Source organism: Pseudophryne corroboree, chromosome 2, assembly GCF_028390025.1.
Source record: "Pseudophryne corroboree isolate aPseCor3 chromosome 2, aPseCor3.hap2, whole genome shotgun sequence".
NCBI lineage: Eukaryota > Metazoa > Chordata > Amphibia > Anura > Myobatrachidae > Pseudophryne > Pseudophryne corroboree.
This window is the reverse complement of record NC_086445.1, coordinates 874692496-874708856: the sequence shown is the minus strand read 5'-3', so window position 1 is coordinate 874708856 and position 16361 is coordinate 874692496. Positions and strand designations below refer to the sequence as shown.

The following is a 16361-nucleotide window of genomic DNA, read 5'->3' as shown; positions in this document are numbered from 1 at the left end:
GCGCGTCGCCGACATTTTTCACTCGTGCATTGGAAATGATAGTGAGAGGACGTGGCTGGCGTCCTCTCAGTTTTATTCAGGTGGCTGCCAATATCTGTACTCACTGCTTTATTGTGGGGACTGGGGACCAGCAGTATTATATAGGAGGAGTACAGTGCAGAGTTTTGCTGACCAGTGACCACCAGTATTATACGTTCTCTGCCTGAAAAATGCTCCATATCTGTGCTCAGTGTGCTGCATATATCTGTGCTCACACTGCTTTATTGTGGGGACTGGGGACCACCAGTATTATATAGGAGGAGTACAGTGCAGAGTTTTGCTGACCAGTGACCAGTGACCACCAGTATTATACGTTCTCTGCCTGAAAAACGCTCCATATCTGTGCTCAGTGTGCTGCATATATCTGTGCTCACACTGCTTTATTGTGGGGACTGGGGACCACCAGTATTATATAGGAGGAGTACAGTGCAGAGTTTTGCTGACCAGTGACCACCAGTATTATACGTTCTCTGCCTGAAAAACGCTCCATATCTGTGCTCAGTGTGCTGCATATATCTGTGCTCACACTGCTTTATTGTGGGGACTGGGGACCACCAGTATTATATAGGAGGAGTACAGTGCAGAGTTTTGCTGACCAGTGACCACCAGTATTATACGTTCTCTGCCTGAAAAACGCTCCATATCTGTGCTCAGTGTGCTGCATATATCTGTGCTCACACTGCTTTATTGTGGGGACTGGGGACCACCAGTATTATATAGGAGGAGTACAGTGCAGAGTTTTGCTGACCAGTGACCACCAGTATTATACGTTCTCTGCCTGAAAAACGCTCCATATCTGTGCTCAGTGTGCTGCATATATCTGTGCTCGCACAGCTTTATTGTGGGGACTGGGGACCACCAGTATTATATAGGAGGAGTACAGTGCAGAGTTTTGCTGACCAGTGACCACCAGTATTATACGTTCTCTGCCTGAAAAACGCTCCATATCTGTGCTCAGTGTGCTGCATATATCTGTGCTCACACTGCTTTATTGTGGGGACTGGGGACCACCAGTATTATATAGGAGGAGTACAGTGCAGAGTTTTGCTGACCAGTGACCACCAGTATTATACGTTCTCTGCCTGAAAAACACTCCATATCTGTGCTCAGTGTGCTGCATATATCTGTGCTCATACTGCTTTATTGTGGGGACTGGGGACCAGCAGTGTTATATAGGAGGAGTACAGTGCAGAGTTTTGCTGACCAGTGACCACCAGTATTATACGTTCTCTGCCTGAAAAACGCTCCATATCTGTGCTCAGTGTGCTGCATATATCTGTGCTCACACTGCTTTATTGTGGGGACTGGGGACCACCAGTATTATATAGGAGGAGTACAGTGCAGAGTTTTGCTGACCAGTGACCACCAGTATTATACGTTCTCTGCCTGAAAAACGCTCCATATCTGTGCTCAGTGTGCTGCATATATCTGTGCTCACACTGCTTTATTGTGGGGACTGGGGACCACCAGTATTATATAGGAGGAGTACAGTGCAGAGGTTTGCTGACCAGTGACCACCATTATTATACGTTCTCTGCCTGAAAAACGCTCCATATCTGTGCTCAGTGTGCTGCATATATCTGTGCTCACACTGCTTTATTGTGGGGACTGGGGACCACCAGTATTATATAGGAGGAGTACAGTGCAGAGTTTTGCTGACCAGTGACCACCAGTATTATACGTTCTCTGCCTGAAAAACGCTCCATATCTGTGCTCAGTGTGCTGCATATATCTGTGCTCACACTGCTTTATTGTGGGGACTGGGGACCACCAGTATTATATAGGAGGAGTACAGTGCAGAGTTTTGCTGACCAGTGACCACCAGTATTATACGTTCTCTGCCTGAAAAACGCTCCATATCTGTGCTGCATTGTAGTATATAGTAGGAGTACAGTGCATAATTTTGCTGACCACCAGTATATAATATATAGCAGTACGGTACAAAAGGCCACTGCTCTACCTACCTCTGTGTCGTCAATTATACTATCCATCCATACCTGTGGTGCATTTCAGTTTTGCACAGTTTGCTGACCACCAGTATATAATATATAGCAGTACGGTACAGAAGGCAACTGCTCTACCTACCTCTGTGTCGTCAAGTATACTATCCATCCATACCTGTGGTGCATTTCAGTTGTGCGCAGTATATATAGTAGTAGGCCATTGCTATTGATACTGGCATATAATTCCACACATTAAAAAATGGAGAACAAAAATGTGGAGGGTAAAATAGGGAAAGATCAAGATCCACTTCCACCTCGTGCTGAAGCTGCTGCCACTAGTCATGGCCGAGACGATGAAATGCCATCAACGTCGTCTGCCAAGGCCGATGCACAATGTCATAGTAGAGAGCATGTAAAATCCAAAAAAATAAAGCTCAGTAAAATGACCCAAAAATCTAAATCAAAATCGTCTGAGGAGAAGCGTAAACTTGCCAATGTGCCATTTACGACACGGAGTGGCAAGGAACGGCTGAGGCCCTGGCCTATGTTCAAGGCTAGTGGTTCAGCTTCACCTGAGGATGGAAGCACTCATCCTCCTGCTAGAAAACTTAAAAGAGTTAAGATGGCAAAAGCACAGCAAAGAACTGTGCGTTCTTCTAAATCACAAATCCCCAAGGAGAGTCCAATTGTGTCGGTTGCGATGCCTGACCTTCCCAACACTGGACGGGAAGAGGTTGCGCCTTCCACCATTTGCACGCCCCCTGCAATTGCTGGAAGGAGCACCTGCAGTCCAGTTCCTGATAGTCAAATTGAAGATGTCACTGTTGAAGTACACCAGGATGAGGATATGGGTGTTGCTGGCGCTGGGGAGGAAATTGACAAGGAGGATTCTCATGGTGAGGTAGTTTGTTTAAGTCAGGCACCCGGTGAGACACCTGTTGTCCGTGGGACGAATATGGCCATTGACATGCCTTGTCAAAATACAAAAAAAATCACCTCTTCGGTGTGGAATTATTTAAACAGAAATGCGGACAACTGGTGTCAAGCCGTGTGTTGCCTTTGTCAAGCTGTAATAAGTAGGGGTAAGGACGTTAACCACCTAGGAACATCCTCCCTTATACGTCACCTGGACCGCATTCATCAGAAGTCAATGACAAGTTCAAAAACTTTGGATGACAGCGGAAGCAGTCCACTGCCAACTAAATCCCTTCCTCTTGTAACCAAGCTCCTGCAAACCACACCACCAACTTCCTCAGTGTCAATTTCCTCCTTAGACAGGAAAGTCAATAGTCCTGCAGGCCATGTCACTGTCAAGTCTGACGAGTCCTCTCCTGTCTGGGATTCCTCCGATGCATCCTTGAGTGTAACGCCTACTGCTTCTGCTGGGAGTCGATCGTCATCCCAGAGGGGAAGTCGGAAGACCACTTGTACTACTTCCAGTAAGCAATTGACTGTCCAACAGTCCTTTGCGAGGAAGATGAAATATCACAGCAGTCATCCTGCTGCAAAGCGGATAACTCAGGCCTTGGCAGCCTGGGCGGTGAGAAACGTGTGTCCGGTATCCACCGTTAATTCACAGGCAACTAGAGACTTGATTGAGGTACTGTGTCCCCGGTACCAAATACCATCTAGGTTCCATTTCTCTAGGCAGCCGATACCGAAAATGTACACAGACGTCAGAAAAAGAGTCACCAGTGTCCTAAAAAATGCAGTTGTACCCAATGTCCACTTAACCACGGACATGTGGACAAGTGGAGCAGGGCAGACTCAGGACTATATGACTGTGACAGCCCACTGGGTAGATGTATTGCCTCCCGCAGCAAGAACAGCAGCGGCGGCACCAGTAGCAGCATCTCGCAAACGCCAACTCATTCCTAGGCAGGCTACGCTTTGTATCACCGCTTTCCATAAGAGGCACACAGCTGACAACCTCTTACGGAAACTGAGGAACATTATCGCAGAATGGCTTACCCCAATTGGACTCTCCTGGGGATTTGTGACATCGGACAACGCCACCAATATTGTGCGTGCATTACATCTGGGCAAATTCCAGCACGTCCCATGTTTTGCACATACATTGAATTTGGTGGTGCAGAATTATTTAAAAACGACAGGGGCGTGCAAGAGATGCTGTCGGTGGCCCGAAGAATTGCGGGCCACTTTCGGCATTCAGCCACCGCGTGCCGAAGACTGGAGCACCAGCAAACACTCCTGAACCTGCCCTGCCATCATCTGAAGCAAGAGGTGGTGACGAGGTGGAATTCAACCCACTATATGCTTCAGAGGATGGAGGAGCAGCAAAAGGCCATTCAAGCCTATACATCTGCCTATGATATAGGCAAAGGAGGGGGAATGAAACCTGACTCAAGCGCAGTGGAGAATGATTTCAACGTTGTGCAAGGTTCTGCAACCCTTTGAACTTGCCACACGTGAAGTCAGTTCAGACACTGTCAGCCTGAGTCAGGTCATTCCCCTCATCAGGCTTTTGCAGAAGAAGCTGGAGACATTGAAGGAGGAGCTAAAACAGAGCGATTCCGCTAGGCATGTGGGACTTGTGGATGGAGCCCTTCATTCGCTTAACCAGGATTCACGGGTGGTCAATCTGTTGAAATCAGAGCACTACATTTTGGCCATCGTGCTCGATCCTAGATTTAAAACCTACGTTGTATCTCTCTTTCCGGCAGACACAAGACTGCAGAGGTTCAAAGACCTGCTGGTGAGAAAATTGTCAAGTCAAGCGGAACGTGACCCGTCAACAGCTCCTCCTTCACATTCTCCCGCAACTGGGGGTGCGAGGAAAAGGCTAAGAATTCCGAGCCCACCCGCTGGCGGTGATGCAGGGCAGTCTGGAGCGAGTGCTGACATCTGGTCCGGACTGAAGGACCTGCCAACGATTACTGACATGTCGTCTACTGTCACTGCATATGATTCTGTCACCATTGAAAGAATGGTGGAGGATTATATGAGTGACCACATCCAAGTAGGCACGTCAGACAGTCCGTACGTATACTGGCAGGAAAAAGAGGCAATTTGGAGGCCCTTGCAGAAACTGGCTTTATTTTACCTAAGTTGCCCCCCCTCCAGTGTGTACTCCGAAAGAGTGTTTAGTGCAGCCGCTCACCTTGTCAGCAATCGGCGTACGAGGTTACTTCCAGAAAATGTGGAGAAGATGATGTTCATCAAAATGAATTATAATCAATTCCTCCGTGGAGACATTCACCAGCAATTGCCTCCAGAAAGTACACAGGGACCTGAGATGGTGGAATCCAGTGAAGACGAATTAATAATCTGTGAAGAGGGGATGTACACAGTGAAAGGGGTGAGGAATCGGACGATGAGGAGGAGGTGGACATCTTGCCTCTGTAGAGCCAGTTTGTGCAAGGAGAGATTGATTGCTTCTTTTTTGGTGGGGGCCCCAACCAACCAGTCATTTCAGTCACAGTCGTGTGGCAGACCCTGTGGCTGAAATGATGGGTTTGTTAAAGTGTGCATGTCCTGTTTATACAACATAAGGGTGGGTGGGAGGGCCCAAGGACAATTCCATCTTGCACCTCTTTTTTCTTTCATTTTTCTTTGCATCATGTGCTGTTTGGGGACTATTTTTTGAAGTGCCATCCTGTCTGACACTGCAGTGCCACTCCTAGATGGGCCAGGTGTTTGTGTTGGCCACTTGGGTCGCTTAGCTTAGTCATCCAGCGACCTCGGTGCAAATTTTAGGACTAAAAATAATATTGTGAGGTGTGAGGTGTTCAGAATAGACTGGAAATGAGTGGAAATTATGGTTATTAAGGTTAATAATACTATGGGATCAAAATTACCCCAAAATTCTATGATTTAAGCTGTTTTTGAGGGATTTTTGTAAAAAAACACCCGAATCCAAAACACACCCGAATCCGACAAAAATTTTTCAGGGAGGTTTTGCCAAAACGCGTCCGAATCCAAAACACGGCTGCGGAACCGAATCCAAAACCAAAACACAAAACCCGAAAAATGTCCGGTGCACATCACTAGTTTGAAGTGCAGCACGGACAACCAGTGTAGGCGATATATCATTACGAAACGGCATAACGGCCCTACATCACTCCAGTGTGTACCAAGCTTTAAGGGGAGCTGTATAAAACCTTCTAAAGTGGTGGAAAAGTTGCCGATTGCAACCAGAGTTTTGTTATCATTTATTTCATATATTCTATAAAATGGTAGGTAAAATCTGATTGGTTGCTACAGACAAATTGTCCACTAGCCCTCTTGGGAAAATGTAAAACATCTCCCCCAAGTCTGTAAGCTCTCATGGCAGGGCCCTCCACCCTCTTGTTCTCTCCTTGCAATATCAATGTCCCTAGTGCGCTCCCACTCACTTTCTATGTCAATCATCTTTTTAGCCCGCCCACCTCAGGACATAAAGTCATTAAGTGATACTCTTTAATTTAACTCACTGAGTTGTCTTGTTTCAGTGTTTAGTTTATCCCCTCACATGGTTCTGTTTTTGCTTTTTGTATAAAATTTTTGTGTTTCCAATATGTTTTTTTTCCAAGTATGGCGCTACAGACACTTGGCACCATATGAATAAAAGATAATAATAATAATAATAAAACTATCAGAGGGCAATATATTTAAGCACTATGCAGGTCATTCATACCCTGCCGCTAATGTGGCTCCCTGCGCAGTTTGACAACTGCGCATGCGCACCGGGCGCATTGCGGCTACGCGGCCACACACATATCGGTCACATTCCTGATGGATGTGACTGCAATGTGACTGACAGCGGCGGGCGATTTCAGGGCAGCGGCGCGGCAGTGGGGATGGGCTGGGACCGTTTTCGGGGCAGCTGCGTGACGTCACATGCAGCTGCTCCCCCCCCAAAAAAATGGACACTGACCGCCTGACGCGCTACCAGGGGTCAACCTTTGATTTGATGCGTTTGCAATTACATTACGAATGCTTTGGAATGCAGCCTTACACATGCTGGGCGGCCTTGCCCTGTGCTGGATGACCCCCAGCATGTGCAGAGGTGAACGCAGATCTGGCTGCGCAATTGGATAGTTTTGTGTTAATTAATGAGCGTGAACACTATAAGATGAAATGACACAATAAGGCAGGAAGCAATAATGCTAATGTTCTCTGATGCACCACCTGGTGTCCTTATTCACTACTCCACTTGATTTATGGTTTATTATGTAAGTGAATACCCTCGGCGTGGTGATTACATGTGTCTCAGCATGCTGAATATGCAGTGCTCCTTAAACCGAATCGCACCATATGTCTGAAGAAGCATGCTCCATCTGTAGTTTGCTGGAATGCTGTCATTTGCTTGAAAAAGTTCTATTTTTACCTGCATTTACAATGCACCCGTTCACAGCCCACTTCCCCCTCTATATATCGCTACAAGCTAAGATTCTAACCTTGGACTCATAGCCACTGATAACCTCAGTTTTCTCGCTCCTCCACCCCAGGATTCCTGATTTGTTTCTGTGAAGGGAAAATAAGCAATTTGTTGTCACTGTATACATAATCTCATATGTCAAGGAAGAGGTCAATATGTTAAATTGCAAAAAAAAAGCTGTGTTTCTATATTTTCTAACTAGCTATTAAGGACAACAATACAATTAGATGAATATAGGCAGATGGCTCCTACAACACTAAATAAGCAACATAGTGATCCAGTGTTTTTAATGTCTTGGCAGCTCTCTGTCATGGAGCTCTGGCCACTGGCATGGAGGCGTGCGTCAGGAGTATGCTGTACACAGTACACCTGGTAAGTGCGTCAGGAGTGCGCTGTACACAGTACACCTGGTAAGTGCGTCAGGAGTGCGCTGTACACAGTACACCTGGTAAGTGCGTCAGGAGTGCGCTGTACACAGTACACCTGGTAAGTGCATCAGGAGTGCGCTGTACACAGTACACCTGGTAAGTGCATCAGGAGTGCGCTGTACACAGAACACCTGGTAAGTGTGTCAGGAGTGCGCTGTACACAGTACATCTGGTAAGTGTGTCAGGAGTGCGCTGTACACAGTACACCTGGTAAGTGTGTCAGGAGTGCGCTGTACACAGTACACCTGGTAAGTGCGTCAGGAGTGCGCTGTGCTACTGGAGCCTCTACCAGCCTATGCATAGATTTTACTATGTGGTGTGCAGGTGACAGGTAATGTTCCACCTTTCAAATACCCCTCTTCTGAGCATGCACAGTGGTACCTCCTTTGTGTATGCACAGTGGGGAAATGAAGGGGCTTCAAGGTCCATGTGGCAACACTGTGCAAGGGGGTGCAGGGGAACTCATCACCTAAGTGTCACACTCCCAGATTTAAGTGGAGCAGTAGAAATCACCCCACCCTCTTTCCAACTGCAGGTATAAGAAGTAGCTGCTCTGTGGGGGGAGGGCAATGATGCCCTAACAGGGCTGCACTGCACCCTGTTCCAGCCAGACCCTAACCAATAATGTCATGAGGGGGCTGAGCCACTTGTGCAGGTCCACAGGACGCTCCAGGGGGTGCACAGATTGCTCCAGTAGGCATTGCAGGACACTCCAGTTGGCGTTGTAGAAGAGATCCTGGCTGTTGGGTGCCCTGCTAACCAGATGCAGGGACTGTGGGGTAGCGGTTCCTAGTTAGTGTTACGGCCTGGGGAAAGGGACACCTAGGGCATCAGTACTACTTCCACCATCCTTTACTTCCAGTACTTTATCACAATATTCCAGACTACATAATACAGGTCCAGTACATAAAAGCTTCTCTCCAGCATTGAAGTGATGCCAAACTGCACTGACTGACTTCTGTTAATCTATAAAGCAGTGCTTTAAATACAGCATTATTTCTTGATATTTTTATTTTATACTCAGCACCAGATCTGCTCCTAAATACTTAAACTAAAAAAAAAAAACATTTTACAATAAGAAATGTTGTCAGACACTTTTAAACAGTATCACACTTTACTGCCTTCCAGACCATTAGACTTATATACCTTATATTACAGAGCCACAAAGATAGCCACAATGTCTGCTGCGTTCTTCTTCTTCTTACTCACCTCTCAAAGGCAATGTTCTTGGTGTCCAGCTGAGTAGTGACCACAGGGGCTGTCAGGCGGCTCATGGCCTGTTCTTCGGTGGGCTGCACAGCAGCCAGCAGAACTTCTTGGTCCTGAGAACCTAACGTCAGAGTTTCAGAGAAGACAACTCTTCTGTCATGATCAATTTCCATGACCACGGCGCTAGTGTCTGTGGGTATATAGTTAGGTACATACAGTGTTGAGGAACAGCATGAGACTGACTGCAGTTTATGTGCAAGACACTATGGCCACTCACCTTGTCCCCTGAAGATAAAACTGCGGTTCCCTCGTTGCCAAGTCATATGATCAAACCCAAGCAGGGTGGTGTCCACACGTAGGTTCTGCCCACTCTTCCAAACCTTGTAAGTGTCACTGGGACAGATCTTGGAGACCAGGGGCACTAGGAAAAATAGAAAAGGCTTTGGAGAAGTTGTGCCACTGATAACAATTAAGTTTTTGGTTGGTTTATGATTATTGAAAAAAGAAGAGAAATAGCTACAAACAAGGGCATTTATATTTGTTTAATGATTTGCTGAGCAGATAAAGAAAAGCTGCATCTTTATTGTGTATTCACTGAGGCTCAGTCGAGGTCATTTGTTAGGACCTTAAATCCCAGTGAAGATTACCATTCTACTTTGAATGGCAGTAGAGTTTTACAATTACTCCATTCACCAGACCTAATAAACAGCTGCCTCATTTTTTATCCAGAGCTGCCTGTCAGGCATACAGTCCTGTAAGAAGAACCGCAACGGCTTATTTACTATGAAAACTTATCTACTGACACACATCTAAACTTATTAGGCACACCTGCCCTCCACATGTAATTGGCTACTCAATCACTGACAGCAACATATATGCTATTTAAGTCAGGTCGGTATGTAGAAAAGTGTGTGTTCAATCCACAGGGAGAATGTGGAAGAAAAGAGACAGTAGTGATTTACAACAAGTGCCAGTCTGACAGTATGAACAGCAGAAACGGTGTGGGAATTATTAGGCATGACAGTATTACAGTGTACTGGGAATGGGCCATCACCAAAATAACATTGATGTAACTGTCCTGTATTTATTTAGGTGGTAGCAGGGTATTCATGAATAGGGCTGACATAGGATATCACAACTAAAAGATAACCTAAAGTAGGTCAACTAATAACTAAGGGCTTAATTCAGACCTGATTGCAACAGCAACATTTTTCTCTAATGGGCAAAACCATGTTGCACTGCAGGTGTGGAAGATGTAACATGTGCAGACAGAGTTAGATTTGGGTGGGGTGTGTTCAAATTGAAATCTAAATTGCAGTGTAAAAATTAAGCAGCCAGTATTTACGCTGCACAGAAACAAAATAACCCACCCAAATATAACTCTCTCTGCACGTTATATCTGCCGTCCCCCGCAATGCACATGATTTTGCCATTAGAGAAAGATTTTGCTTTTGCGATCAGTTCTGAATTAGGCCCTAAGGGTAAGAGTTGTGCGAATAGACAAATTAATGGAGGTAAGCTCCACTCCAGACAACAATAAACAAGAAGATGCAGCTAAAGCAGGTTAATGAACGCTGAAAGATTGGAATAATATTTCCTTGTCTGATTAATAGCAGTTATTGTTTCACACTTATAAGAGGATCTCTTGTAATTGGTATACACAATATAGACCGGTGGTGTTGGTGTTTACCTAAACATTATTGCCTATCAGGTGAATCCTTTAATGACAGTAGTCTACCTATGTACAATATACATTTGATTTCTTCAGGTGTGTACATACAGTAAGATTCTTGCTATGCCCGATTTTGACTATGCGATTTCCCTTGAACTCCCCCAGAGCCCAGATAGCACAGATAGGACAGATTTTGACTATTTGTACTTTAGATTTTGTCTATGTACGATTTTGACTATACTTTGTACTAGATACTGTAGTACACTATATAGTCAAGATTGACTTGCCTGCACAGTTTATCTAGCCTTGCGATACCGACCCCACGGGAGTGCGCATCGGGATCGAATCGGTATCGCAAACTGCCTAACACCTTGAGATGTGCACTAACTTTCCTTAAGATTTTGACTAAATAGTCAAAATCTTAAAGATTTATCTCAGCCTGTATACACACCTTTATAATGATAAAGCTTCATGCTACAAAGATAAGAAAGTTCCAAAGTGGTTAAAGCAACATGACAAAGTGAATTCAGCTTAATGTAGAGGTCTCCATAGCCATCACATCTCAATCAAGTTGAGCATCTGGAGTATGTAAAGGAAATAGCTATTGGACTGGGGCCAGCATTACTGTGCTGAGCTACTGACATCTTATTATGTCCATGCCCCAAGTAATTTTGGCTATTATGACTGCAAACATTGGAGCAAGTCAGTTTTAAGCAAATCTACCTAATATAGTACCAGGGTGGCCTTCTAATGTGCTCAATCAGACTTACTGGCAGGGAAATGTCTTTAGTCATTTGTTGAAACTACACCATACTGTACATATTAATTTGCAAAATAGCATTTGATAGTCATTGGTGCCAATGGAATTGCCCTGCTCATCAGAGGTCATTATTACTAATACATTGTAAAGCTCGTCTGATAACAAAGACCAAATGTATCAAAATGTAGATCTCAGTTGAATTTAACGAGATCACAAAAGACCAAGTGAACTTCCTATTCTGGTATTGTCACGCTCATGTGCACCCTATGGATGGAGTATGGAAGGTTACAAAACATTTCTTATTTTATTTTCATAGAACAACAACCACAATTTTTTAATTGTCGGTGGCGTTATCCTCTCAATTATAACCGGTCAAATGTTTTGCCTAAAATGTGCTGCAACACAAAGCAACGTCATTTTTGCAGTATTGTATTGTATAATTTTGTTTACAACAAAGTTACCCTTTTATGTATTTTTAGGTCAGCAGTGACAATGTTCTATAAAAATAAATAACTAAAATAAAAAAATATTTGTTCTATATACTTACCCCAGCTGGTAAACTCCCATTTCATTTCTACATAAAAGTCCTGTGCCTAAAGGAGAGAAGAATGACAATGGAAGAAACACAGAGACTACTGTATCATCAAGATATGGTCGGTCCTTGCAACATGAGGGGAATGATTAAGTGAGTAAAATACTGAAACTGGCTGGAATATTGCGCCATTAAGGGGTCAGTGTTTGTCCAGGGTAAATGCTGAGTGCTCAAACCTCTAGTTGATTTTTTTATTCTCATACCACTTATTTTGTAAACTGCCTGACTACTCTGCATGCTAATTTATAGATGAACAGTCTAGGCCTCTTACTACAATCAATGGTTAAGATACACAGTAGTACACTAAGGGGGACATTTACTAAGCAGCGATAAGAGCGGAGAAGTGAGCCAGTGGAGAAGTGGCCCATTCAAACAATCAGTAGCTCTGTATTATTTTATAGTATGCAAATTATAGCTGATACTTCAGTGCTAATTGGTTGCCATGAGCAACTTCTCCACTGGCTCACTTCTCTGCTCTATCACTGCTTAGTAAATGTCCCCCTAATTAATAGAGTGGTCTACTTGTACATGGGGTCTTTATTACATTACAGTCATTTGTACATACAGCTGCACTATTAGCCAATCAGCGTTCCTGAAATAACTGTAGAATGGATCACACAGGCAGCAGTGAGTAAAGCAACAAGGACAGTTGTACTGTATTATGTTGCAAGGGTCAGTGCTTATTACTGGACATCAGTGTGTGTAGGTACATCTGCACAGCATCACTTCTCTCTGTGACGATCTGTATTATCAGCATGTTTATGGAGTATTACAGGTGCCTGGAACCACATCACTAAATATTGTCAACAACATGTCACATAAAAACATTAAATAAACCAGCAATAATAATATGGTAGCCATGCTAGAGGCCCCTCCCACCAGCCAAAAAATATATTGCTGTTCTGTCGGCAAAAGATTGTTGGAGCCATCTCCTACCTTAGAATGCGGGGCCTACCAGCCTACCACCCTCAGAGACATAATATGCATACCCATGTGCTTAACTTAGCAAGCAGCTCCATGTCAGGGGAAAGTGTATTGTGCTGGAGGGGCAAATAAGAGACATTGGGGGTAATTTCAAGTTGATCGCAGCAGGAATTTTGTTAGCAGTTGGGCAAAACCATGTGCACTGCAGGGGAGGCATATTTAACATGTGCAGAGAGAGTTTGATTTGGGTGTGGTGTGTTCAATCTGCAATCTAATTTGCAGTGTCAAAATAAAGCAGCCAGTATTTACCCTGCACAGAAATAAAATAACCCACCCAAATCTAACTCTCTCTGCACATGTTATATCTGCCTCCCCTGCAGTGCACATGGTTTTGCCCAACTGCTAACAAAATTCCTGCTGCGATCAACTTGGAATTACCCCCATTAGGTGACCAACTAGTTTTACTTATGGGTAGCGCCTGCCATGTGTACCATGTAGTGCATATATTATATTATATTAATGCATGATTCTTATTGATATTAAGAAGTTTTTCATGTATATGACATGCTGAAGGGCTCTGTTTTCCCACCAGATTCTCCACCCCAGCACTTGAAGTGGATGGTCCAAGGCATCGTGCTCCTCAGTGCATCAGCTGGAAGGTACCAGAATTATACCCCTTTCACATCGCAAAAATAACCCGGTATATTGCCGAGTTTTAGCCGTGTCAACCCGGTTTGAGCTGCAGTGTGAAAGCGCCATTATGAATTTACCAGGTCAAACAACGGCAGTGTGAAAGCCTCAGACCCGGTATATTCAACCCGGGAATCTTAAAAAGGAGGTGATAGGCTGTCTCCCTGCATGATGTCACCAGTCTGACCCCGGAAATAACAGGCAGCACTCTGTAAACAGTGGATGAGCCTTTATTATACTGCATTTACAGTGCTTGCACAATATGGCAACCTGGTGTGAGGATGAAGTTAGGGAGTTGTTGAGGATCAGAGTGGAGGCTGAAATCGCCAACCAAATTACAGGCACCGTAAAGGATGCAATAACCTATAAAAACATCACAAGGATGCTTGCAGCCTCTGGTTTCCAACGTACCTCACAGCAGGTAAAAAAATAAATTAAGTGACATGTGGTGTGTCGGCCATGATTGCTGCACTACTGAGCACTCCCCAGCCACTCCTTTTAATACCTTTGAAACCTCATCAATGTGAGACAGAAAAATCCATTTAAAATGACATCACACTGTTTTAAATGGGTGAACCGGGTTCAGTGTGAAAGGCACCAACCCGGGAATACCCTGGTAATAACACGGCTTCAAAATGCGATGTGAAAGGTGTATAGCGTGTTCAGACCCGGGTCGGAAGCGTGTTCAAAAGCCGGTTCCTTACCGGGTTAGCGATGTGAAAGCGGTATAAGTAAGCAGCATTTATAGCTCCTATAAGGTGTTTTACAATGTTGCTGTATTACAGAAAGCAAAGTTGTATTTATACACGCGAAACACTGGTGATATACTTTACCAGGGTTAATGTGTAGAAGCGCCATTCATTAGCACAACAATCCCCAGCTGGGGGAAACAATGTTTTAAAGTGCATACCGTAGGGACATACAGTATGGCTGCTCATAGTGTGGGGACACAAAGCTAGAACAGTGTCTGCAAGGGCTGGCGTCCTATGTGTAAGAGCACTTGGCTAGTTTATGGCTTATTATGTGCACGAGCAATGGCTAGTTTATAGTTTATTATGTGTGTGGGTATATACAGTAGCTGGTATTATAAGTGTACAGGCACAAAAGCATTTTATTTCATGTATAAGTAATATGTATAAGCGGTATGACACTTCTAAATAACTGTAGTAGCGTCAGCTTGCATTAGGCAAATAGTTTAATAGGATTAACTATACTTAATTATTTATCATGATATTCCCACAATTGAGTTATTAATGTATACATCATGGTACATTAACAGCCCCATCTTAGTATAAATATGTGGATATTAAGTAATTTTGACTTTTTACTGATTGACTAACATCCAGTTTTAAGACCAAATACTATTCAATTTGATCAAATGTACAAGAATGCACGAGCAGAGGGCATGGTACAGCAATAAGCCACTGATTGTGGTAGGTAGAAGTGAGCACATCACCTGCATGCATTGGAGGTGATAAATAATTAGCCTATCACTTCAGAACGTGCTACATGTCTTAGGCGTCTTAACTGCGGAATAATTATTGCCGCATATGGAGCTATTTTGGAATATATTTTGGAGCTATTTATTATTGCAGAGATGCCCGGACAGTGGTTTCAAAAAGAACACATACTGGAAAAGGCTAATTTATACTGTCACTAGCACCCAGATTGGCCACACATGTGCAAGCAAGCCATACTTAGGGTCTAATTCTGAGTTGATCGCAGCAGTAAATTTGTTAGCAGTTGGGCAAAACCATGTGCACTGCAGGGGGGCAGATAATAAGATTTTAAACCTACCGGTAAATCTTTTTCTCGTAGTCCGTAGAGGATGCTGGGACTCCGTAAGGACCATGGGGATAGACGGGCTCCGCAGGAGACATGGGCACTTTAAGAAAAACTTTGACTCTGGGTGTGCACTGGCTCCTCCCTCTATGCCCCTCCTCCAGACCTCAGTTAGAAAAACTGTGCCCAGAGGAGATGGACAGTACGAGGAAAGGATTTTAGTTAATCCAAGGGCAAGATTCATACCAGCCACACTAATCCCACCGTATAACTTGTGTTAAACTAACCAGTTAACAGTATGAAAAACAACATAGTTTCGGTCCAAAACCGTTTAAACTATAACATAACCCTTATTTAAGCAATAACTATATACAAGTCTTGCAGAAATAGTCCGCACTTGGGACGGGCGCCCAGCATCCTCTACGGACTACGAGAAAAAGATTTACCGGTAGGTTTAAAATCTTATTTTCTCTAACGTCCTAGAGGATGCTGGGACTCCGTAAGGACCATGGGGATTATACCAAAGCTCCCAAACGGGCGGGAGAGTGCGGATGACTCTGCAGCACCGATTGAGCAAACAGCAGGTCCTCCTCAGCCAGGGTATCAAACTTATAGAACTTTGCAAAGGTGTTTGACCCCGACCAAGTAGCAGCTCGGCACAGCTGTAGTGCCGAGACCCCTCGGTCAGCCGCCCAAGAAGAGCCCACCTTCCTAGTGGAATGGGCCCGAACCGATATTGGTAACGGCAGTCCTGCCGTAGAATGCGCCTGCTGAATCGTGTTACAGATCCAGCGAGCAATAGTCTGCTTTGAAGCAGGAGCGCCAACCTTGTTGGCTGCATACAGGACAAATAGTGCTTCTGTTTTTCTGACTCTAGCCGTTCTGGCCACGTAAATTTTCAAAGCCCTGACCACATCCAGGGACTCGGAATCTTCCAGTCAC

At 44.4% G+C, this 16361-nt stretch overlaps 1 protein-coding gene across 4 annotated transcripts in view; it reads right to left on the bottom strand.

The window, feature by feature from the left end:
* ANKRD13B (ankyrin repeat domain 13B) overlaps positions 1-16361 on the bottom strand; it is a 307156-nt gene that overhangs the window by 59812 nt on the left and 230983 nt on the right. For all 4 annotated transcript variants that reach the window (XM_063955948.1, XM_063955947.1, XM_063955950.1 and 1 more), the window contains exons 4-7: positions 11979-12024; positions 9277-9420; positions 9000-9189; positions 7382-7448 (exon numbers count right to left, since the gene is read on the bottom strand). In XM_063955948.1, coding sequence (XP_063812018.1) covers positions 7382-7448; positions 9000-9189; positions 9277-9420; positions 11979-12024 — 447 coding nt within the window. The remainder of the gene's footprint in view (positions 1-7381; positions 7449-8999; positions 9190-9276; positions 9421-11978; positions 12025-16361) is intronic.